Source organism: Mirounga leonina, unplaced genomic scaffold, assembly GCF_011800145.1.
Source record: "Mirounga leonina isolate KUSES-001 unplaced genomic scaffold, KU_Mleo_1.0 Mir_101664, whole genome shotgun sequence".
Lineage (NCBI taxonomy): Eukaryota > Metazoa > Chordata > Mammalia > Carnivora > Phocidae > Mirounga > Mirounga leonina.
Genome location: NW_023270175.1, coordinates 25,652,381 through 25,675,869, shown reverse-complemented (window position 1 = coordinate 25,675,869; position 23,489 = coordinate 25,652,381). Strand labels below are relative to the sequence as shown.

The 23,489-nt window shown below is 43.4% G+C and overlaps 1 protein-coding gene and 1 pseudogene across 1 annotated transcript in view; one reads left to right on the top strand and one right to left on the bottom strand.

Moving 5' to 3' along the window:
- ADGRG4 (adhesion G protein-coupled receptor G4) overlaps positions 1-23,489 on the bottom strand; it is a 123,637-nt gene that overhangs the window by 2,573 nt on the left and 97,575 nt on the right. The window contains 10 exon segments of the mRNA XM_035005814.1: positions 48-215; positions 1,999-2,100; positions 6,980-7,237; positions 7,240-7,256; positions 9,709-9,787; positions 12,832-12,905; positions 15,102-15,223; positions 17,295-17,398; positions 18,979-19,024; positions 23,055-23,174. Coding sequence (XP_034861705.1) covers positions 48-215; positions 1,999-2,100; positions 6,980-7,237; positions 7,240-7,256; positions 9,709-9,787; positions 12,832-12,905; positions 15,102-15,223; positions 17,295-17,398; positions 18,979-19,024; positions 23,055-23,174 — 1,090 coding nt within the window.
- On the top strand, positions 19,556-20,364 carry LOC118010706 (annotated as a pseudogene).

Genomic DNA, 23,489 nt, shown 5'->3' with positions numbered 1-23,489 from the left:
TCAATATTTCTGGAATGTAAGGGTAGACAGCATAGATTTTCTCTCACCATTTGGGAAACTGATTTCTGAAAGAGTGCATTGTGCAGAGCCTGAAGATTTGAAGGTAGAACTCGTGGCAGTCGACTTGAGGGATGGTGTCAACAATTTGTCCTGGAAGGTTTTCTTCAGTCTCTCTTGTTTATACCCAACATGTAGCCCATACCTGCTGTCCCCATCTGAAATGACACCAGAAAAGTTAAAACCATAAAACGCATCAAATTCTACACTTAACACAGGCGAATTGCATGATGTGTAAATTGTACCTCGATAACCTTGTTAAAAATATAAAGCTCAATGCACAGAGCATCTACTCTAGGTACCTCAAGGAGTCAGCTTCTCTATGAAGTTGTGAAAAGTAAAATTTATACTGTAATGTGTGATACAGGCAGAGCTAATCCATTTACCAAGGATGCCTGCTTTCCTTAGAGCTTGGCACAGAGACCAGTGGGTTACTGACATGCCCAGCATAAAGGAGGAAGTTCTCTGTGCTACTTGTAAAATCTTCAAGTTCAAGCACTTGCCTTCCCTAAAAGAAACAGACTGGGCTTTGCATTGAGGCTGAAAGAAGCTGTCTGAATTGGATGGAAGAGACTTTGATACATAGAAAATCAATTTGCAAAGATACCATACGATCCAGCAATTGCACTACTGGGTATTTACCCCAAAGATACAAATGTAGGGATCCGAAGGGGTACATGCACCCCGATGTTTATAGCAGCAATGTCCACAATAGTCAAACTGTGGAAGGAGCCAAGATGTCCATCGACAGATGAATGGATAAAGAAGATGTGGTATATATATACAATGGAATATTATGCAGCCATTAAACGGAATGAAATCTTGCCATTTGCAATGACGTGGATGGAACTGGAGGGTATTATGCTGAGCGAAATAAGTCAATCAAAGAAAGACATGTATCATATGACCTCACTGATATGAGGAATTCTTAATCTCAGGAAACAAACTGAGGGTTGCTGGAGTGGTGGGGGGTGGGAGGGATGGGGAGGTTGGGTGATGGACGTTGGGGAGGGTGTGTGCTCTGGTAAGCGCTGTGAATTGTGCAAGACTGTTGAATCACAGATCTGTACCTCCGAAACAAATAGTACATTGTATGTTAAAAAAAAGAAGAAGAAGAAGAAGATAGCAGGAGGGGAAGAATGAAGGGGGGGAAATCGGAGGGGGAGATGAACCATGAGAGACGATGGACTCTGAAAAACAAACTGAGGGTTCTGGAGGGGAGGGGGGTGGGAGGATGGGTTAGCCTGGTGATGGGTGTTGAAGAGGGCACATTCTGCATGGAGCACTGGGTGTTGTACGCAAATAATGAATCGTGGAACACTACATCAAAAATTAATGATGTAATGTATGGTGATTAACATAACATAATAAAAAAAAAAAGAAAAAAGAAAATCAATTTGCCTGGACTGGAGATATTCTCAGAGACAACATCGGGGTCTATCTCATCTTCCACTGTATAGGATGGGCCATCGCTCCATCCAGCTAGGCTTCTTCCTACCTCCACTCTCTCTCCTTGCTTCCCACATCCACTCAACCCACTGTTGGCTACAGGCCAGAAAGCCCCTGTGACCCAGGGCCTGAAACACAGTAGGGCACTCAATCAATATTCTTTTGAATTGAGTTGAGACTGAGGTGACAGCAAGGACAAGCAATCCAAGAATCTGGGCCAAAAGAGAAGTTTCCCTAAGTTAAAATATGGCCCAAGTCACATTCTTCACTTGACTTCATTCATCTCAGCACAAAAGTATAAATCATTTTCATGACATAGAAACAGCCTCCATTTTGATGCCGATGCTCTATGAACTCAAGTCAGGAGACAAGTTAATCAGATCAGTTGTGCGAAACCTGTAAAATTCAAAACCTTACGCAAACTGGCATCTTACCGGAATCAGTTGTGCGAAACCTGTAAAATTCAAAACCTTACGCAAACTGGCATCTTACCGGAAGAGTTATCCAGTCGTAACCACCCACAACAGAGGTGTATCTGCCACTGCTCCCGCACACTCTCCTTCATCCAGCAGTAAAACACGAAAATGAGGAATCCTAAGTCAAAAGAAGAAGGTCGGTCTGTTTCAGCTTCTTTCGCCAGCGGTCACCAACACCCAGACCCAGATCTACTCTTATCACCATAGACACTCCTCCTAAATAACCTCAGGGCCATTATGGCTTTCTGAGCTCATCTTTCTAGCTTCCCTGTCAGAGGCAGTGATGGTAAGAAGGTCTGTATCAAGACTTCATATCAACCACAGTTTTCCCCCGGGGCTGCTGTCTATCCTAGAGCTGGAGAGAGCAGCCCTTCAATGGTAGTCCGCCTCCGAGATGGCTCTCAATGATCCCTGTATCCTGGGATGTGTATCCTTGTGTCATCTCTTCCCACACCCACCAATAGAATATGGCAGAAGTGATGTCATGTCATTTCCAAGAATGGCTTATAAAAGACATTGTGGCTTCTCTCTATCTCTGATTACTCCCTCCAAAGGAATCCAAGTGTTATATAGCTTGAGGACACCTTGTAGCCCTGTGGAGAGGCCCACACAGTGAGGAAGTAAGGCTTCCAGTCCCTAGCCATGTGAGGGAAGCTTCCTGGAAGCAGATTCTCTGGAGCTAGTCAAGTCTCCACATGACTAAAGCCTTGGCTGACAGCTTGATTGCAACTTCATCAGAGTCCCTGAGCCGGGGCTTCCTGGGTGGCTCAGTCGGTTAAGTATCTAACTCTTGATCTCAGCTCAGATCAAGCCCTGTATTGGGCTCTAGCATGGAGCCCACTTAAAAAAAAAAAAAAGAGTCCCTGAGCCAGAACCACCAAGCTAAGCTGTGCCTGAATTCCCAACCCTCAGTAACTAGGTACGATGATAAGTGCTATCGCTTTAGGCTGCTAAAGTTTGGGAGTAATTTGTTGCACAGCAGTAAATAACTAATAGACATGCTCTTTGGCACAATTACACTGTGTGGAAATCACAAATTTGGTGCCCTCATTTTCCACTGCCAGCCCTGATTTTGTCCTGAAAGTGGGATAGAGTGGGACTGAGGGCATCCACCAGCAGCGTTGGCCATTTCTCATCCCCATCCTCTAAAATATCTCCTTGGGAGAAAAAAGTAGGACTTGAGATTTTCCTTATGGCAAATGCTCTGGAGGGCAAATTGGATCTCCTAAAGCTTGGGGGTGGGATTGGCAGAAATAAACATTAACAAAACCTTTCCAGGTGCCTCAAACTGAAACTCATCTTTCCCACTTCTGAGCTCCCATAGCACTCTGTTTCTTATATGACTTGCTATATGTGGCCACAGTCTCCATGTATTGCCCATCTCTGCACCCAGCTGTAAAGTCTTTTCATCCTCATTATCACTTCTCCCTTTGCCTCCGATACTATGTGTGGTAGCCCAACAGATGTTTGTTGACTTGAACTCCAAGGTACTTGATACACAAACTCTCACAGTTTTCTGCAGCCTTCATATTATCTTCTTGGGCCTCAAAATCTTTTTTTTTTTTTTTTTGCCCAAGAGCAGTTTGCAACCCTTTGTTCTCTATACCAGGTTCAGCTTGCCTCCTCACTGGCCAGTTGTGCTGAAGTAAATAATTAGTAATGGGTTGGAGTGGTCTTAACTCATTGCAAGTTGAGCACGAGACAGTAGTAAATGCCCCCAAAGCTCACTTCAGCTAGGGCATTAGTGGAAGTCAAGAATGTTGGTTGAGGTGGGTTAAGAGTCTCCTGCCATCCTGCCCCGGTGTGGTCCTTTCTCCTACCAGCGCCATATTCAGTTTGGGAGGCTTCGTTTTGAAACAATGATGACAAATGGAAGTATTCAAGAATAGAGAAGACTCGGAGTGGGAACATAGGGTGGGGAGAGATGGTAGCTATAGTTACAGATCTGAAAGGGCTGTCATGAAGAGGACAAATTGGGCTTGTTCTGTGTGGTGGCCAGGTTAGAACCAGGAGCAATCGGAGGAAGCCACAGAACCACCACATGGTAACACATCGCAGCTAGTATTTACTAAGTAATGATTATATCATAGGCATTGTGCTATGAGCATCATTTTTATAGCTGAGAGACCTCAGAGTCCAGGAAGTCTAGTACGTTTGACTGAGTCACAGGGCTAAATGCAGACAGTCTGGCTGCAGAGCCCAAGGTCTTAACCACTGCACTATACATTCTACCCTCAGAAAAGAGTGACCCGGATAAGATGCAGAGCCAATTAGAAGCTACAGTGGTAATTATATTACAACATATCGGTGTATCAAATCAACATGCTGTACCCCTTAAATTTACACAGTGTTAAATGTCAAATATATTTCCATCAGACAAAGAGAGAAATTGAATGCTCTGTTTTATGGAACGGTGAGCTCTCTGTCTCTGGAAAGTTTCAGGTAGTGACTTTCTGTCACTCCATGGGAAGTTGGATTGGGAAGAGCTCGGGTCCCCAGCCTCAGCCCTGAGACTCTCTGATTCCAGGTGGGAGGCAGCAGTCTGGAGGCTAAACGGAATGACATGTGTCACTCACTCCCCTGAGGGCTTTATCTCCGTGTCACCACACAACTGTGGTGATGAATCGAGCAGCGCTCACTCTTTCCGAGCAGCAGAAGCAAGGGGCAACGGGGACAACAAGCACCTATTATCGTTCTGATTTCCTGCATGGAGTTTAGTTTGTTCTCAGACTTAAAGGTTATTATGTGAATTCCAATGAGCTGCCTGCCCGCTCTCCCTCTCTGCCTGTCAGCCTTCCCTTTTCTTTCCAATAACAGATTGATCTGCTTACTCACTAGAACACAGGCATGAGGGAAGATGTCAGGTTTTTGTCACCTGCATTTTTACTTGTGCATCCCTCCTTCAGAAATGGCTCATCAGGCACAGCATTTTTTCACACCAGACCACAGGGCAACCCCCTTCAGCCAGAATTACAAACTTGCCATCTGTCTTAAATGGCTAATTTGTTCACTTGTTTCATTGCGTTCTTGCTCTGGGTGCGCGCACGCGCACGTGTGTGTGTGTGTGTGTGTGTGTGTGTGTGTAACTTGAGTTTGAAACTCAGGGCTCTGCAAACCCCCTCTCTATAAGATGGCACATTCTATCCTGTAAAGCAGGACTAGGAACTAGAAAGATTTGGTGCTTGGTTGACATAAAGCGTATCTGACAGACAGAGACAGCTTGGCTCTGTCGATGCTGGATCTATGGGACTTTGGGCTTAGTCCTCAGGAGATCCCCTGCTGGATTCTGCTTCTAAGCCACAGAGGCTTCCTGCTTAGAAACTACTTTCCCTTTCCACCGTAGGAATGGAGCACTTGCTGCTTTGAAGACAGCCCTCCTCCATTTGTAAGCTCTAAACTGCTTTGCTTTCTTGTTCTTTTGTCAGCTTCCCCATCAGCCCCTCTTTCCATAGGGTGAGTGTGTTTCTCCTCAGAATTAGTGAATGGACTTACTGCTGAGGAAGAAATCTGCCCGGGTATCTGGTTCCTAATTGACTCCTGCACACATTCTACACCCAGGCATTTTGTGTCTTTTTACAGTCCAATCAGAACATGCTTGGAAGAATCTGGTGGGACAGAAATTTCAGCTGATACACTTCATTGCTCAAAAATGAGATGGCTTCTTGAATTGAAAGACATGAGAGCAAAAATGGTGCCTTATTCTAGAATGCTCCCCCATCACCCTGCAGCACCCTGCAAATGCCTGGCAGAGAATAACTACCTACCAATTCATATTTCCCAAGATCCCACAGGGGTTAATAACCACACGACAAAGTGCTCTGAGGTTTTTTAAATGCTAGGTTAAAACAAAATTTTAAAGGTTTTTTTTTTTCCCCAGCAGAATTTCTCAGAGCTTTTACCATGATAATATATATGGTGCCATTTTAAGAATGGGGGAGTATAGTTGGCTGCATTTCCCGAACTTTTTTGACCATAGAACTCTTCTCTTGCTGGAGCATCTCACGGGCACTTGAATAACCTGGAGACTACAGTCCAAACGGGTAAAAAAAAATACTGCTGGAGGTACTTGTGCGTATTAATGGGGGCTCCTGAACTTCACAGCTGCCCCAGTAGCTCAACTGAACTGGGCCAAATTCGAGGACAAGTAGAACATGGGGCAGAGTCCGAGACTCCCAGGAAATCATTCTGCGTGCCTCTTCCTCTGAGGATTTGTAATAGGCAAAGTCAGGTTAAAATGAACATCAACAATTAGAGGTATATTAACCAGACCTCTCGCTTTTACTTCTTGTGACATCTTTGGCCTACCATGCAATCACCTACCATGTCACTATCATTTCCTCCTTTCACCAGAAAATGGGAATGAAATTAAAGAGCTATAGAGACATTAGCTTATGATCATCCAATTCAACCATTTTGGTGACTTTTCCAAAGTCGATTTGGAGCAAAACCAGACTAGAACCTTGGCCTCTTGCCTTGGCCCACTGCTCTTTGCTCTTCATCTTCATTCCTTTATGACTCTCTAATTTCCTAGTCTGGCTCCTTCCCACAATATTTGGATCTCTGATGTAGCCAGAGTCTAGGGGGTCAAAAGTTTAATGCATCTACTGTCCAGTAATTATTGTTTCCAACGGGATTGCGCACTTCAGAATGGCAACGTGAGTGCGAATTCGTACACTTACGAGCACGCTGTGGTGATGCAGTGAATACTGTAGAAAGTAGCACCAGTCAGTGTTTAATATAAACATTGCCAACTAGCTGGAGTTGAGTTAGCTCTCTGGGCTTTTCTCTATATCCCCAAGTTAGAGTGAGCTCATTTAATGAAGTCCTAACATCTGGGTAATGTTTCCAATGGCTGCCTGTCAATTCATTGATAGCAAAGGCCTCTTGGAGTATCTTTTCCTCCTCTCAATCCCCAAAATGTGAGATTATTTTCCAAAGCAGCAAAGCTTTGGTGGAGGTCTGGCTAGCCCCAGGAAGTACAAAGAAGCAGAAGTTACCTTGCAACGTGTTGAAAATGGCAAAAAGATATAAGAACAAGATCCTCACAGGTCCCCAGGCAAAAAAAGCAAACCCCCAGGTGAGGCCAAGTAAGAATGTCAGGCTCATTGTGCCTTTGAGATCATGCAGGGTCATCCTCCGCTGAGGCTTCCGGCTTTGGGAGTTAATAGAATTCAGTTGAACGAGAACAGTGCAGAACATGGAAAGATTCATTAGAAATATGAGGCAAAAATAAGCCACAACTGAGGTGTAAAAGAATCATCTTTAATCCAACAACTGTAAGAGACAAAGAGGAGAAGGCCATTGTGAGGTAGAGAAACTCAAACGTGTATTTTTCAGTGAGACTCTGAAGTTCACCTCATCAGTTTTAGTTCACCTGAGAGCATCTGCACCTAGAGAAAGGAACTGCCTTGACCAGATGACCTTCACTCATGCTCACTGGGGGCAGAGTGGGGCTTGAACCCCAATCTCCTGAGCCCCAGTCCAGGGTTCTTTCCAGAACCAGAAATCCTGGAGGATATGCAAACACTTCTCAGTCCACTTCCCCAGGAGGCTATTCTGTTCCTCAACAGCAGAAAAACAAATGATGTATTTTCCTCCAATGTGGCTCTCCCCCCACCCTGCCCCACCACCTTACACCTGAGCTTTTGTTTGCAGGATGAATTCTGCTTTGCATGATAAATATCACAGTAAAAGGACTTGGGCAATGACTGGCTTTCCTGAATGCTACATCAAACAATGAAGAGATCATCAATGTTAATGATATATATTTTAAACCTCCCTCCACAGCCTCAGGTTTGGACGACAAAAGGCAACACTGGCCACTGGACTCTTAATGGCTCTACTGTTTCTATTGAAGAAGAAATATGTGATGATTCATATGAACAGATACTTCATCTAATAACATTTCCCAATACTAGAGGCATTACCTCTGAGTTGTGAACATGGACAAGCTTACTAATTTAACTGTGTGTCAACTTAGCTGAGACCTCTTTTCCAGAACCAGGAAAATCCCTTGCCATCGTATTGTTCATGTTGGTGTGGATACTTTCATGTGTGTGAGTTTGTGTGTGTTTCTGTGCACGTTGGGAGGGAGGGAGGGAAAAAAGCATTGAATTTCCCTAATAAAGTCTAATACCTAGGGTTCCCTGGATATCATCTTCAGCCTTAAAGGAGGCTATAGAAGACATTTTAAAAGGGGCAGCGTTATATGTTTGGATGCAGAACCATCTCTAAGACATTGTTAAGTACCAAACAGCGTATATCTACCATTTGGGTAACAGAGTGTACAAGAGAATATCTATACAGATCTGATTGTTGGTAATAGGAGTTGCATCAAGGAAGAGAGACAGCGTGGCTGGGGGTTGGGAGCGGGGCTTACTTTTCATCCTCTACCCTTTTGTGCGTTTGAATTTTATACCACGTGCATGTATTACTTCTTCAAAATATAATTATATTTAAAAAAAAGCTCTTAGAGCACTCTGCTTCTTACTAACCAATTCACATATGAAAGGGCTCTTTTCAGGAGGAGTGGAGTTGGTTTTGTTCTGGTTTTGCTTTTGCTTTTGATCTTTGAAGAAGAATCACCAATAGATAGACACTGGGGGCCCTTTAAGCCACAGAACAGGCGAGGAGCAAGGACAGAGGGAGAGATGAGAAGGAAGGGAAGAGAAAAGGGAGAGAAAGAAAGGATAACAAGAAGTTATATAATTAGAAGGCACCTGCTGGAAAGGACAATATAATTTTGACCCTCTAGAAACTGTCATCTGAACACAAAAGATGGCTGAGTCTGGGGGGCGAGACCTCCTACATTTGATTCCAGTCCAGTGGGAGAGGAAATCTGTACTAAAAAAAAAAAAAAAACAACAACCCAGCTTGAGAGGCAACAATAAAGAGAACGGATCTAGGTAAGTAAAAAACAATCAGAAGCATGAAAGGAAAGTACGCTGTCTAAAGGACTACATTGTAACTAGCTATGCGCCTATAAAAGAAGGTTTTGGAGAGGTAAATGCTGACTCTTTTGTGGCTGTGGATGAGAGAACCGCAGAGATGGATTTATACATCAAGAAGAAAACAAAAGATGGTGAGCACGGCATAATGTATAAACTTGTCCAATCACTAAGCTGTGCACCTGAAGCTAATGTAACATTGTGTGTCAACTGTACTCGAATAAAAATAAAATAAAAATTTTAAAAAAGAACAGAAAAAGAAGAGAAGAAAACAACAGGACAACAAAGCTGAGCCAATTTACAAAGGAAGGCAATGGAGTCTTTCAGGGGAGACCGTTGTTGATGGTGGAAAATGTCTTCCAACCATCTCTGTATTTCCTTACAGGGCTCACTACAACTCCTTCTGGGTTCCGTGAGCTTTCTAATCACAATTGCTGCCTGTTAGGTAGAATGTGTGGAACAGGCCACATGCTGAGCACTTTATATACGTGACGTCATTTTAATTTGCACACTATATCGACAGCAAACATTATTGTCCCCATTTTCCAGTGGAGGAAACGGAAGGAAGAGGTAAAGTAAGTTGCCCAAGGTCACACAGAGCCCAGGCACCTAATTATATGAGTGTGCCTGTGACTGTGTTTAGGCCAAAAAAGGCTGAGGCTGAGTGCCCCCCTGAGCCAGCGTCAAGACCAGACTGCAGGTCAGGAACCCCGCCCCACCCCCCAGACCCTGATGGTCAAGAACATCACCACCTGAGAAGCAGAGATGCTGGTACTTACAATGGGGTCGCTGAGCTCAGAGTTCCATACAGATCTTTTTTCACGCTGAGTGTGATTGCCACCATGATCGCTGGGATTCCTAGAGGGGGAAGCAAGCCAAAGGCATCCCATTAGGAAGTGGGAGAAGTCCTGATCATTGACTGTGGGCCCTGATCCACCAAGACACTTTAAATGAGCCACAGATGTGCGGGCATCAAAATACCATTGTTTGCAAAATGTTTGTGAATTTTTCCAAGTTAAACATTTCTAGGAGTGCTCCAATCTGCTAAACTAAACAGCATGCCAAAGACTCCAATACAACACCCACTGGTTATTAAAAATAGCTCAAGTGCCAAAAAATCAACTTGGCAATCGAAGTATCTAGTTCATCGGAACACAGGTTCGCATCAAGCATTTCTTCCCAGATGATGGGCTGCCAATCTTTTTCTCCTTTTCAATAGAGCCCCTTAGTTCCCAGGATCTTTTTGTCTAGGTCACCTTGGAGGAAGGGCACAGGCAATCAGCTGCAGCCTTCGGTGCTTTCTGACAGGGGGGCTGTTTCCACACTCGTTACTAGTTTGACATTTTGACTAGATCGACCAGTTAACGACCAGTCAATTCAGCCAGACTATAATAAAGCAATCAGTTCAAAGTGGTCAAACGTGATGTGCGTGTAGACACAGGATTTAAAAATCCAATTTCATGTACATTGTAAAACTTAAATGATTTCTTTATTTCTAACGATGTATTTCTCCTAAACTAAGAGCATTACACCTGCACACGTTTTAGGGGTTTCCTAAGATGCTTTGCAAGGCTGTTCTAAATCCCAGAGTGCCAAGCATCTTGAAAAGTACCCTCCACTGTCCTGTTCTGTGAGAAACAGGACAGTCCCGTTTGATCTGTATATCACACGCTTAGCACAGTGCCTAGCATGATGTAGATATTTACAAAAATACCTGTTGAAAAAAAAAAAAACCCAGGACAGTCCCATAAATACATAAGAACAAACTAACGGTTGCCAGGGGGGAGAGGATGGGAGAAGGGCAACATGGGTGAAGGGGAGTGGGAGGTGCAGGCTTCCAGTTATGGAATGAGGAAGTCACGGGGCTGAAAGGCACAGCATAGGGAACGTCGAGAATGGTGTTGTAACAGGGCTGTATGGGGACAGAGGGCAGACACCCTTGTGGGGAGCACGGCATAAGGTATAGACTTGTCCAATCACTATGTTGTACACCTGAAACTAATGTAACACTGAGTGTGAACTAGACTTCGATTTAAAAAGTTTTTTTTTAACCTGTTGGAGGCCAGAAAGGAGAGATGGAAGGGGGCCTCCCATCTACAGTGGAAGTTGTGAGGCGGTCCCCAAGCTGTGTTTACCCTTTGGTAATCAACAAATTAAAAAATTATCAATTAATAAACCAAAAAATCCCTACTGATTATTAAAAAAAAATGTGGACCAATCTACTGCCTTGGACAGGGATTTAAGTACAGGAGTAAAACTTCTTCAACAGGTTGGTTTGGCATTAGGAAGACAGAACTTCAAACATAAACGGATGTTAATGTGTGTTTTCCTTGCCACTGATTGCTTTTGTTTAATATTTAAATGTTCCCAAAGTCCCCTTAGCAGGACAGCTCTGAGGTGGCTCCCTGGTGACCTTGCAGGCAGAGGCTGGACCAGCAGCTGACCTGAGCTTGGGCAGAATGCCCGGTGAGCCCGCTCGAGCTGGAGGAGCCCGCAGGCGTGTGAGGAGGGGCTCTGAGGCCATCCCCTACTCGCCTCTCCATCTCCTCCAGGAGCCTTTCGTGAGGCAGTTTCTCGTCCCTCCCAGGTTCGGGGGGGTGTGGGGCTTTGCACCCTGCCCCCTCAGCACAGAGCTGCAGAGTATAAAAGTGCATAGCTCCACTTAGAACCAGCTCTTCAGCGACAGGGAATCCCTCAACTCGTGTGGCAGCTATCCGTTCCCTTTTTTTGTGTGTGTGTGTGTCTTTCTTTTATAGTGTGTGGGACGAGGACTTGGGAGCTGGAGCCTTTAGCTACTCTTCCCTTTGCCGTCTATGTAAGCAATTAGCCGAATCTGCAACAGCTTGTTGCACCTGGACAGGTCAAGCCAGTCAGGCCTTGGCCTTGGCTCGGGTGTGTCTTTGACACTCCCTGGGTTTATCCCACCTCCAAGTACCAAGTCTTAGCCTTCGCGGCCGCTCCTTGCACCCCGGCAAGTGTGTGTGGAATGAGAAGATCCAAGAGAGAAGAAGAGCCCCGGGGAACACTGTTACTTAAGGAGTGAGTGAAGGAGGAGGGGTCTGAGAAGGAAGCTGAGGATGAGAGATGACAGGGGGGAAGGAAAGCCAAGACCAAGCGTGATTTCCAGCCCCTTTACAGTTAGCCATATGTGGGTTATCTGCTTTGGAGATTATTCATGAAGCCTCTTCCACAACGTTTTTCAATCTCCCGGTTGACTTAAGGTGAGGGTGTGTCCTGACTGCTTTGGGCTCCATGTTTCTGATGGATTGCCAAGTGTACTAAAACAATCTTAGCTTATGCTCTGCTTAGTATTTGCCTGTCTCTGCTCCCCACATTAGCATGGATAATAGCACTGACTCTGTATCCAGTGAAAGCATGTGCTATGTTAATGAACTCATTAAAAGGATGAGGACCTAATTGGGAAGCTATTGTCTTTACAAAGGCAGCAGATAAAAAGCTAGCCTCACATGGATCCTCTGCATCCCACTTCATACACGTCTCCTGTGTCTCCAACACATTCTCTGAACTCAAAATGTGTTTTGAATAGTCAAAGGGAGGGGGGAGGAGCTGCGCTGACCGTGTCGGAAATACAGGACAACAACCCAATGAAATAACATTTAAATTAGGAGATTTTTGTGCTGGGTTCCATTCCTGGTTTCTTCCATCGGGCAGCAGTGACAATGACCGCCATGAGGTGTGGTGGAATTCAGGGCGGGTCTGACCCAGCACCCCTCCACACACCGCAAGTCCTTTCCCTGTCCCTTCAATAATATGACTACCTCGTAGAGGTTGCATGTCCAAACTATGGAGCCAAATCTCTGGTTCAAATCCCAGCTCTGCCACATACTAGCTGTGTACATTGCAGCAAATTACCTCATCTCTCTGTGCCTCAGTGTCCTTACCATTAAATGGGAATAATGATGAAATCTTTCTCATAGAGATATTGTGAGTGCTGAATAAGTATGCAGCATCCTTACTGTTGATAATAACAGAATTTGGTCCTGAATAATGTGTCTCGTGAAGCCAGAATTTGAAATACACACAGGCTTGGGCCGCCTGGGTGGCTCAGTCCGTTAAGGTTAAGCAGCCAACTGTGGATTTCGGCTGAGGTCATGATCTTGGGGTCGTGAGATCGAGCCCCGCATCGGGCTCTGCATGCAGCAGGGAGTTTGCTTGAGATTCTCCTGCTGCCCCTCCCCCAACTCCCCCAACTCCCCCAACTCTCTCCCTATTTAAAATAAATAAATAACTCTTTTTAAAAAATCAAAGAAAAGAAGTGCCTATTAAAATTAACTTGCTCAGGGACACCTGGGTCAGGTCATGCCTGCCTTCAGCTCAGGTCATGATCCCAGGGTCCTGGGATCAAGTCCTGCATCAGGCTCTCTCCTCCACGGGGAGTCTGCTTCTCCCTCTGCCTGCCGCTCCCCCTGCTTGTGCTCTCTCTCTCTGACAAATAAATAAATAAAATCTTAAAAAAAGAAACAACTTTAAGAAAATTAACTTGCTCATTTTACCTTACATGTACTGAGCTCCCCACCCTTTTTCCAGGTAGAGTCAAAGTATCCTAAACACAGTGACCTTCACTAACAGGAATAATAGTAGCCAGTCTGAGCTAAGCAGCACCCTTTTTTCTTTTTCCTTTTCTTTTTGTATTTTGGGGAGAAGGAAGGAAGGAGTTTTCTGGACACCAACATTCTGTCATCACTCCTTCAGCAGACTCAGGGCTAGATCTACTTGTTGTTTCTTGTGTTGTTGATTTTAGCCCTACTGACAGGTGTGAGGTGATATCTCATTGCAGTTTTGATTTGCAGTTCCCTGATGATGAGCGATGTCGAGCATCTTTTCACGTATCTTTTGGGCACCTGGATGTCTTCTTCAGAGAAATGTCTGTTCATGTCTTCTGCCCATTTTTAATTGGATTATTGGTTTTTTGGGGTGTTGAGTTATATCACTTTTTTGTATATATTTTTAAACTATTGAATTGTACACTTTTTTAAAGTTTATTAATTTTTTTTAAGTAATCTCTATCCCCAACATGGGGCTCAAACTCATGACCCTGAGATCAACAGTTGCATGTTCCAGTGACTGAGCTGGCCAGGCGCCCCAGTTTTTTATATATTTTGGATACTAACCTTTTATCAGATACATCATTTGCAAATATCTTCTCTAGAGGGAATATTTTCAAATCTCAGAAGATTCCTTCATTCTTTCTCCTATTCAATAACCTTCCCCCGCCACCCAACACACAGTAGAAGTAACCAATATTCTAACTTTTGTCCCCATAGACTTAGTTAGGCCTGTACTTAGAACTTCGTATAAATGGCACCATGCAGTATGCTCTCCTATTTTTCTGGCTTCCTTTTTGTTCAACTCTATGCCTGTGAGATTTAGATATTATGTTCTGTGTTGTACAGAAGTAGTCCATTCTTTTTTTTTTTAAGATTTTTTTATTTATTTATTTATCTGAGAGAGAGAATGGGAGACAGAGAGCATGAGAGGGAGGAGGATCAGAGGGAGAAGCAGACTTCCTGTCGAGCAGGGAGCCCGATGTGGGACTCGATCCCGGGACTCCAGGATCATGACCTGAGCCGAAGGCAGTTGCTTAACCAACTGAGCCACCCAGGCGCCCCTGCTGTGAATATTCTTGTATATATCTTTCAGTGGACACATGCACTCATTTCTCTCTAATAGTGAAGTTTCTGGGTCAACAGCTAGGTATGTATTTATTCTAGTAGCATTGTCAAAGAATTTTCTAAACTCCTTTGTCAGATACACGCATTGCAACTATCTTCCCCCAATTTATGGTTTGCCTTTTCACTACCTTGATTGTGTCTTTTGGTGGAAGAAGTTCTTAATTTCAATGAAGTCCAATCTATCAACTTTTTCTTTTATGGTTAGTGTTTTATATCCCATTAGAGAAATCTTACCCTACCCCAAACCTCTTTCTTTTTAAAAATCCAATTACAATCTCTCTCTTTCTTTCTCTCTCTCTTTTTTTAGAAGAGCCTTGCCTGTTTGTTTTTTTTTAATCTGTCCACTTCATAATCTAATGGATTTGACCTCTTCCTATTGTGATGAATAGGAACATTTTATGGAATTAATGTGGTTACAATGACAACAACATCCATCAAACCAAATTAAACCTATTCAGAGCAAGACTTTATCAACTTACTGAAAAGCTATGTATATCACTATTGCAACTCCCAGGAAAATGGAGGAGATTCCACATCCAATGTATGTTATCAGCACTAATATCCATTCATTCACTGCATCCATTGCAGACCTGGATAAATCCTAGGAAATGCAATATGTTGTATTTTATACGTTTGCCAGAGCAAGTTTATGGTAAAATGCTTCCAGGGCTCACCAATAGGAGGTTCTCAGGATATATAGCGTCTCTGCTACAGCTCTTATAAAACCAGAGTATGTGGATGAATATACAATAAGACTATATATTGTTTGTTGAATATGCTTAGTGCAACTTACTGTGTACAGGTCATGGAGAGCCATCAACAGCACTGGGAGAACATTTAGTCCTTGACTTTATTGTCATTAACATGTTCCACATTTAAAATATAACCAAACTAATAGATGTGAATTTGGGATGCAAAGTGAATCATTATTTGAACTAAGCGTCCCAAAACACTACACAGAACATAAAAAAAAGAGAAATGTTCCTTTCCCTTAGACCTTAAATAACTTTCATAAAATTGAGAGACAAAATGGACCTTAGAGATCACATAATCTCAAAATTTTCTAACCTAAAGACCATAAAAGACCTGAAATGGCATGCAAAATCATTTCCCTATATGCATGCATTGTTCTGGAGAGAAGGTCCAGGCTTTCCTCAAGTTATAGAGATTCACGAATCATAAAAGGCTAAGAAGCACTTGTCTACCCTGGTTGTTCTCAACTAGAAGCAATACTGCCCCTCCCCCCGGGACATTGGCAACGCCTGGAGAAGGGGCTAACGGGCATCTAACGGGTAGAGAGGTCAGGGATGCTGCTAAACATCTTACCATGCACAGAACAGTCCCCCACAACAAAGAATTATCTGGTTCAGAATATCAACAGTGCCAAGCTTACCATGAGTAGGAGAAACAACCTGTGCACAACACATTCAGATGACAGTATATAGTATATATAATAAAGTAACTCAAGAGAACTAAAAAAGTACTCAGAGAGGAGTAAAGAAGAAGGAACATATTTGAGAGCCATTTTCTTTCTTTTTTTTTTTTAGGTAAACTCTGTGCCTAATGTGGGGCTCGAACTCCTAACCCTGAGCTCAAGAGTCAGGTGTTCTTCTGACTGAGCCAACCAGGTGCCCCTTTGAGAGCTATTTTGAAGGAAAACTCAGCAAGTCCTCATGTTAGGGAGGGCCATAGGGAACTAAAGAGATGGAAGAATTAACTAATGATGACTCTGAAGCTCTAAGCCTGAATATGAGACTTGACGAGTCTTGTTTGTTTAAGTACTGCAAGAATTTTAAAAAATATATCTTTCCTACACTGCAGTCTGACAATTAAAAAATTTAATGACCATACCCTTTGACCCGGCAATTCTTCTTCCATCAATTTATCCTACAGAAATAATTACACCAGTGTTAGAAATGAATAAAAATGTGTTACAGCATTGTTCATAATGGAGAAAAATAGTAAACAGTAAAACTAAAATGCCTGTATATAGGGGATTGGTTAAATTCATCATGTTTACTCCACACAAGAGAATTCTATAAAGGTATTTTGAAAATTGAAGTAGATAGATATGTATTTGCCTGAAAGGTGCCCCATTGTATTGTTAGTGCAAAGCAAGTGGTAAACAGCGTGAATAATTTGATCCCATTTTTATAAAACAAAAACATATATGGGGGTGCCTGGGTGGCTCAGTCGTTAAGCGTCTGCCTTCGGCTCAGGTCATGATCCCAGGGTCCTGGGATCGAGTCCCACATCGGGCTCCCTGCTCAGCGGGAAGCCTGCTTCTCCCTCTCCCGTTCCCCCTGCTTGTGTTCCCTCTCTCGCTGTGTCTCTCTCTGTCAAATAAATAAAATCTTTAAAAAAAAACATATTAATATACACATAGGAAGAAAATGTGAAAGAATTTACATCAAGGTGTTAAAGTTAGTGATCTCTTGGGAGGGGAATTATAGGGACCTTTTCTGTAATGTTTGAATTTTGAGGAGCAGGCATTACTTTTATAAGGAGAAAAAGAAATATTTATTTCAATCTGCTCTACTTTGGATGAACAAAGAAGGGGCTTTTTTTCCACTCACATGCCGCTTTTCCATCACAGTTCACCCAGGTATTTCTGGTCTGTAATCTAATAGAAGTTGTCCAAACTCTATCAAGGAGTGATTGAGACAACTCACCATTAAGACTCCAAAATGGGTGAGGTGGTCACACTGACAGATTGTGTGATTTACGTTCGTTTCCTTTACTTTACAGCCTGATGAATTCCATCCACCTTGCCCATCTGCAGGAGACAGAAGGGAATTTCAAAGCAATTTTGTTTTTCTCAGAAATGTTTAACTTTTCATTATATGCACCTTCCAAGCGTGTGTTCTAATTAGTATTTTTTGTTAAGAGAGCAAGATAGAGGTATAGTTGAACATTGAAATCAAATGAAGTCTAATAGGCAAAACTGACTTTTGGGGGACTTCGTGCATGGCATACCTTCTTGGGCTCTCACTTCCTATTCCTGCACAGGAACTCCTACAGATTAGGATAGACCCTAATCATCAACAGAGTCCTGCCACCATGCTGGAGGGACAGAGTTAGGACTGTTTTCTTAAGTAGCACAAATAGGAAACAGGTAGATCTAGAACTTTCTGAAGGACATGAGCTATGGAATCTAGGCTGACATTTGGTCCTGCTTGGTGGCCCTGGAGTAAACATCTGAAACGACCAGCTCAAGCCAGATCGCGGTCTGTCTGTCACTCCTTAGGGCCAATTAAAGCCTCTGGTTTACTTGACACTTGCCTCGTTTCTCACTCTTGAGTTTATTTAGGATTCTAAAACCAACCTCCATACCTCTGTGTAACCTGTAGACCTCAGATACTAGACCAGATGTAGAATAGAACCGCCAGGGTAGCACTAGACCAGAGAGGTTATCAAAATGTCAAAATTTGTCCATCCAGGATAACTCCATAGATTCCAGAGGCTCTGGATCCACGGACAGAGGGTGGGGGCAAAGGTGTCAGTGACAAGGCTCATCATTTTCCCGGAATCTTATCCTGGGAGACTTGGAGAGGACCAGGAAAGGACGTGCTATCTCTGTCATAGGGAAGGAGTGGTAGTCCCATGGGAGGAGAATTTCCTTTTTCTCCCACAATTTCAAGGATACTGAAAAGGGAAAAGTTCCCAGGCAGAGGGGCACGTAGCCACTCCTGGCATTCCAGGGAAAATGGATTCTGGGTGGGAATACTTTGAGATTTGGCCATATCCCCGGAGATTCCAATGGAGAAGGCAAACTGAAGAGGAATCCATTCAGCGATCCCCGTCCCAAACCCCTTCTCTTTACTGTCCCCAAAGACTCATACCTAGCCAAGCAGGAAGGGCCCTTCGAGATCAACCAAGAAGTCTTATCCCCTCAATGAAAAGATAAAAAGATTGGGGCCCCAAGAGAATAAATGGACTCCCCAAGGTCACACAGTCAGCCTAGAAGAGACGAGGAAAAAAAGGAAGAAGATAGTAGATGTTGCAAATCCCCATGAGAAAACACAGATGAACAGCCAGGTGTTCGTTTCTCAACTTGCTTCCAACAGCTTAAGGCTACTCTGCACTGGGTCTCCCAAATTCCCTTATTCCCAAGTTGTATGACTTTTCTGATCCCCCAAATAAGCGCCTTATCAAAGAGAAAGGCTTTTTTTTTTTTAACCTCCCATGCCGTAACTAGATATAAAACTCATGTTCATACCTTGGTCCGTCAGAGTTCTCTGTAGGATCTGGTAAAGACAGTACAGCTCCTTCTCATCCAACCGCCAACTAGGAAAATGGTCAGGGGCAAAGGCTCACTGAGAGCTGAAGACAAAGCTTGCTAAGAAAAATACTCACTGTTACTCCCAAAGTCCCAAAAGGCACAGTGAACCCAATCATAATTCTAGAAAAAAGAAAAATCAGAGGTAAACACCTTTCCATGTGATAGTTACCACACAATGGCAACTACACACAAGTGTTTTCTTCTCAATGTTTTTACAAACAGTAGACACACACACACGCACATACACTTGGACCATCTGCAAGTTGGTTTTAAGACTAACCCCAAGTGACTTGGGGCTTATAAGTGAGAAAACAGCATACTACTGCATGGTGGTCTAGTATGTGTCCTTTAAAATATTTGGTAGGGACATCTGGGTGGCTTAGTTGGTTAAGCGTCTGACTCTTGGTTTCGGCTCAGGTCATGATCTCAGGGTCCTGGGATCCAGCCCCACATCAGGCTCCACACTCAGTTGAGAGTCTATTTCTCTCCCTCTCCCTCTGCCCCTCCCCATGCTCGTGTGTGCTTTCTTTCTCAAATAAATAAAATCTTTAAAATAAACAAACAAACAAATAAAATATTTGGTCACATAGGAGTAATCAGAGCTTCTTCCAGACGTGCGTCTGCCTTTGTTCCATGGACTTTCCTCACAGCATGGCCCCCAAATGCCAGTCTTCGCTCCTGCCTCAAACGAAGAAAAGAGTCTGCCTCTTGACCCTAAGCCAGAGGAGCTGTTGACCTCTCAGCACTTGCTGAAGGGAGAAAAAGAGCAGCAGGAAGCAACTGAACACACTGATGAAGTACAAAATGAAATAGACTCATGAACAACCCAGTGTGGAGATCTTGAAAGTAGAACAGAAATATAACAAACTCCACCAACTGTGTTATTCAGAAGAGGTCAGAATTGATAGCCGAAGTCTCCAATTTAGGGGTAACAACACTTGTCAACCATTCACAAGTGTTTGCACTGCTCAGGGAGGAGGATGGAGAGATGCTGAGCTGAAGTGACAGAATTTGACGATATTAAATCAGGTAGGTTACAGGATAGATTTTTATTTTGATGAAAACCTTTACTTCGAAAATAAAGTTCTCTCCAAAGAATTTCATCTGACCGAGAATGGTGATTCGTCTTCCAAGTCCACTGAAATCAAATGGAAATCCAGAAAGGATTTGATGAAACATTTAAGTCCAATGCAGAATCGAGCCAGGAGGAAGAGACAGCATGAGGAACCAAAGCTTCTTCCCCTGGTTTCCTGACCATTCTGATGCAGGGGCGGATGAACCAGCAGAGGTCATCAAAGATGATATTTGGCCAAATCCGTGACCGCACTACTTGGCTCCCGATATGGATGATGAAGGAAGGGAAGAAGAAGAAGATGATGATGAAGATGGAGGATTGGAAGATATTGGTGAAGGTGGAGGATGAAGGTGAAGGAGATGAAGAAGAGGATGAAGGGAGGTAGATGAGGAGGAAGAAGGAGAAGCTGAGTCATGGAATGCCGATGGATTCCAACCTTCCTTTTTAAATTTTCTCCAGTCCTTGGCAGCAAGTTGCAGTCTTTTTTTTCCCCCTCCTCTTGTGCTCATTCGCCCTGTTTTTTCAAGTCTCTTTTCTCTTTGTCTATACCATGGTTCTCAACTTATTTTGGGGGGAAATGCCTCAAGCAGAATACAGCGGGGAAAGAATCTCTACCCTTTCTGTTCCAAATTCATTTTTATCCCCTCCTGTATCAACACAAACTTTCTGGAATCAACACCACCATACTCTGTGGGAAAAAAGGAAACCCTTCTGCTCCCCTAGGTCTGCTGGAAGCTGGAGGGTGCGGGGCCCCTGTGCAGTAATGCCTAGAGTTCCCCTTTTCCTCCTTTTTCTGGATATTGGGCTCTATGTGATTACAGTGTCTCTCTGTGAGTATGGACAGTTAGCATGGACCAACATGCATCAGTCTACTTTCTCTTGGTTAAAAAAAAGAAAAAAAAATTTTTAATGGGGTTATGGGGTACCTGGGTGGCTCAGTCAGTTAAGCATCTGACTTCAGCTCAGGCCATGCTCCCAGGGTCCTGGGATTGAGCCCCACATCCGAGCTCCCTGCTCAGCCGGGACTCTACTTCTCCTTCTGCCCCTCCCCCTGCTCATGTTCTCACTCTCTCTCTCCCGCACTCTCTCTCTCAAGTAAATAAATAAAACCTTTAAAAAATAAAAATAAAATAAAATTTTAAAATGAGGTTATAGAAGATCAGCAAAAGGTAGGTTTGAGATGTTTGGGTGGGTTAAGTGGGCATTCTGATAACATGGCTTCTCCTCTGGCATGTTTAATTGTGATGTTTAATGGAATTCCTTGCAGTTTAAGATGATACTTTTAAAATAAAATTCTCTACTAATGATGACTTGAGCCCTGCCACTGGATGGGAGAATTAGCAGTACCTGTAGGATCTTATTTGGAAATGACATTCTCTATTGTAACTTTGTTCCTCTTTATTCTTTTTTTTTTTTTTTTTAAGTTTTTGATGTAGTGTTCCATGATTCATTGTTTGCATATAACACCCAGTGCCCCATGCAGAACGTGCCCTCCTTAATACCCATCACCAGGCCAACCCATGCCCCCACCCCCCTCCCCTCTAGAACCCTCAGTTTGTTTTTCAGAGTCCATAGTCTCTCATGGTGCGTCTCCTGTTTATTCTTAAAAAAATTTTTTTTGTTGTTTCACTGGAAAGGAAAAATGATGCTCAGGGTTTTCTTTTTTAAGATTTTATTTATTTATTCGAGAGAGAGAGCACGAACAGGGGGAGGGGCAGAGGGAGAGGGCCAAGCTGACTCCCCACTGAGGGAGGAGCTTGACACGGGGCTCAATCTCAGGATCCCAAGATCATGACCTGAGCCAAAGTCAGATGCCTAACCGACTGAGCTACCCAGGCGCCCCAAGATGATGCTGTTTTAAAAGTTAAAAGTGTCTGAGTTGCTTTGTTACAATAAAACTAAATGTGTACACATACACACACACAAATATTTGGTAACATAGGGATTTGCTACACCCTTCTGGTGCAAGGCCCAGGAGGAGGCTGAATGGTCAGGGCAGGTCTGATGGGGGGTAGGTGTTTCTTGCAGAACTTTGGAATTTGGGGCTCACAGCTGAGATCAAGCTTTATGGATACAAAGTTGAGCTGCTTGCTGATTAGGCCTAGGGAGCATTCCTGGGGCCTCACCAGCTCCTACAATCTCCAGGGAACTGGAGGCAATGAGAAATTGGTTGTTGGGGGATGCTTGGAGAGCTGGGGCCCATGCTGGAATTGAGAGATCTTACCCATCTAACATGTTTCATTTGGTATCTGTTTTTTCTTCCGTCCCTCTCCCACCCTTCTTTCTTCCTTCCTAGAATTAAGACCTGTGAAAAATATGCTATACCATATGGTCGTTTAGATTGCGAATGAAAGAAGCTATTAAGACTTCACACTGGACATACATTAACATCAAAGAATGGAATAGTAGTTCATTCTTATGCTACAGCTAAATTTGATCATTTAGTAATATATACCGTATGCTATGCCATATGACTATGGTTTTAATTCATTGGTGATAACTAATACATATTTTAATGCTCTTTGTGGTAATTGAAAAGGATCAAAATGTTCAATTATTTTAAATTGTTTGCCTCACTCAAAAACAAATGGAATTAAATATCATTTAGTGTAATGGGACAACCAAAAGATCCACCTGCCCTAGTCAGTCCTCTGCCAATCTGTCACAGTGCTAGAAGCCCACATTACTTATCCCTTTAAGCGATGGCATTATTTCTAGAAGGCTTCAACTACAACACACCTCTACTGTCCGAAATGGGACAATCTTCTTTAAGTCTTAGAACCACATCTGTTAACTAGCCCATTTTTTTAAAAGATTTTATTTATTTATTTGACAGAGAGAGAGAGGGAGGGAGAGAGAAAGAACAAGCAGAGCGAGAAGGAGAAGCAGGCTCTTTGCTGAGTAGGAGCCTGATGTGGGGCTCGATCCCAGGACTCTGGGATCATGACCTGAGCCAAAGGCAGATGCTTAAGTGACTGAGCCACCCAGGCGCCCCACTAGTCCATTATTTTTAACAGGAAGTCCAAGGAGGGGTTCGGAGGCCTTCCTATTCTGAGATGAAAATGGGTATAGTACCTGGTTTCCTTCAACATGCTGCAGATTGATAACCACTGGCTCAGCCAAGTTTTCAACGGGCGTATCTGAAAGGCTGGCACTCACTACGAGGGTGCTTAGTGCTTTCGTGGCGCTTCCAGTCTGCGGGTGAAACATAAGGCAGAGGAGTTCAGCTCCTAAATTTCCAATTTCCTGCATGTCAATAATCAGTTCAGAATTACTAATGCATGGCCGGAGGCACAGAAATATGGAAAATAAAATCACAGCTGAAAAGAAATTTTTATTTGTATTTATTCATTTATTTTTAAGATTTTATTTCTTTTTTAAGTGAACTCTACACCCAACTTGAGGCTCGAACTCACGACCCCGAGATCAAAAATTGCATGCTCTTCTGACTGAGCTGGCCAAGCGCCCCTGAGAAAAAGTTTTTAGAGGTCATTTAGCTCATCTCCTGTC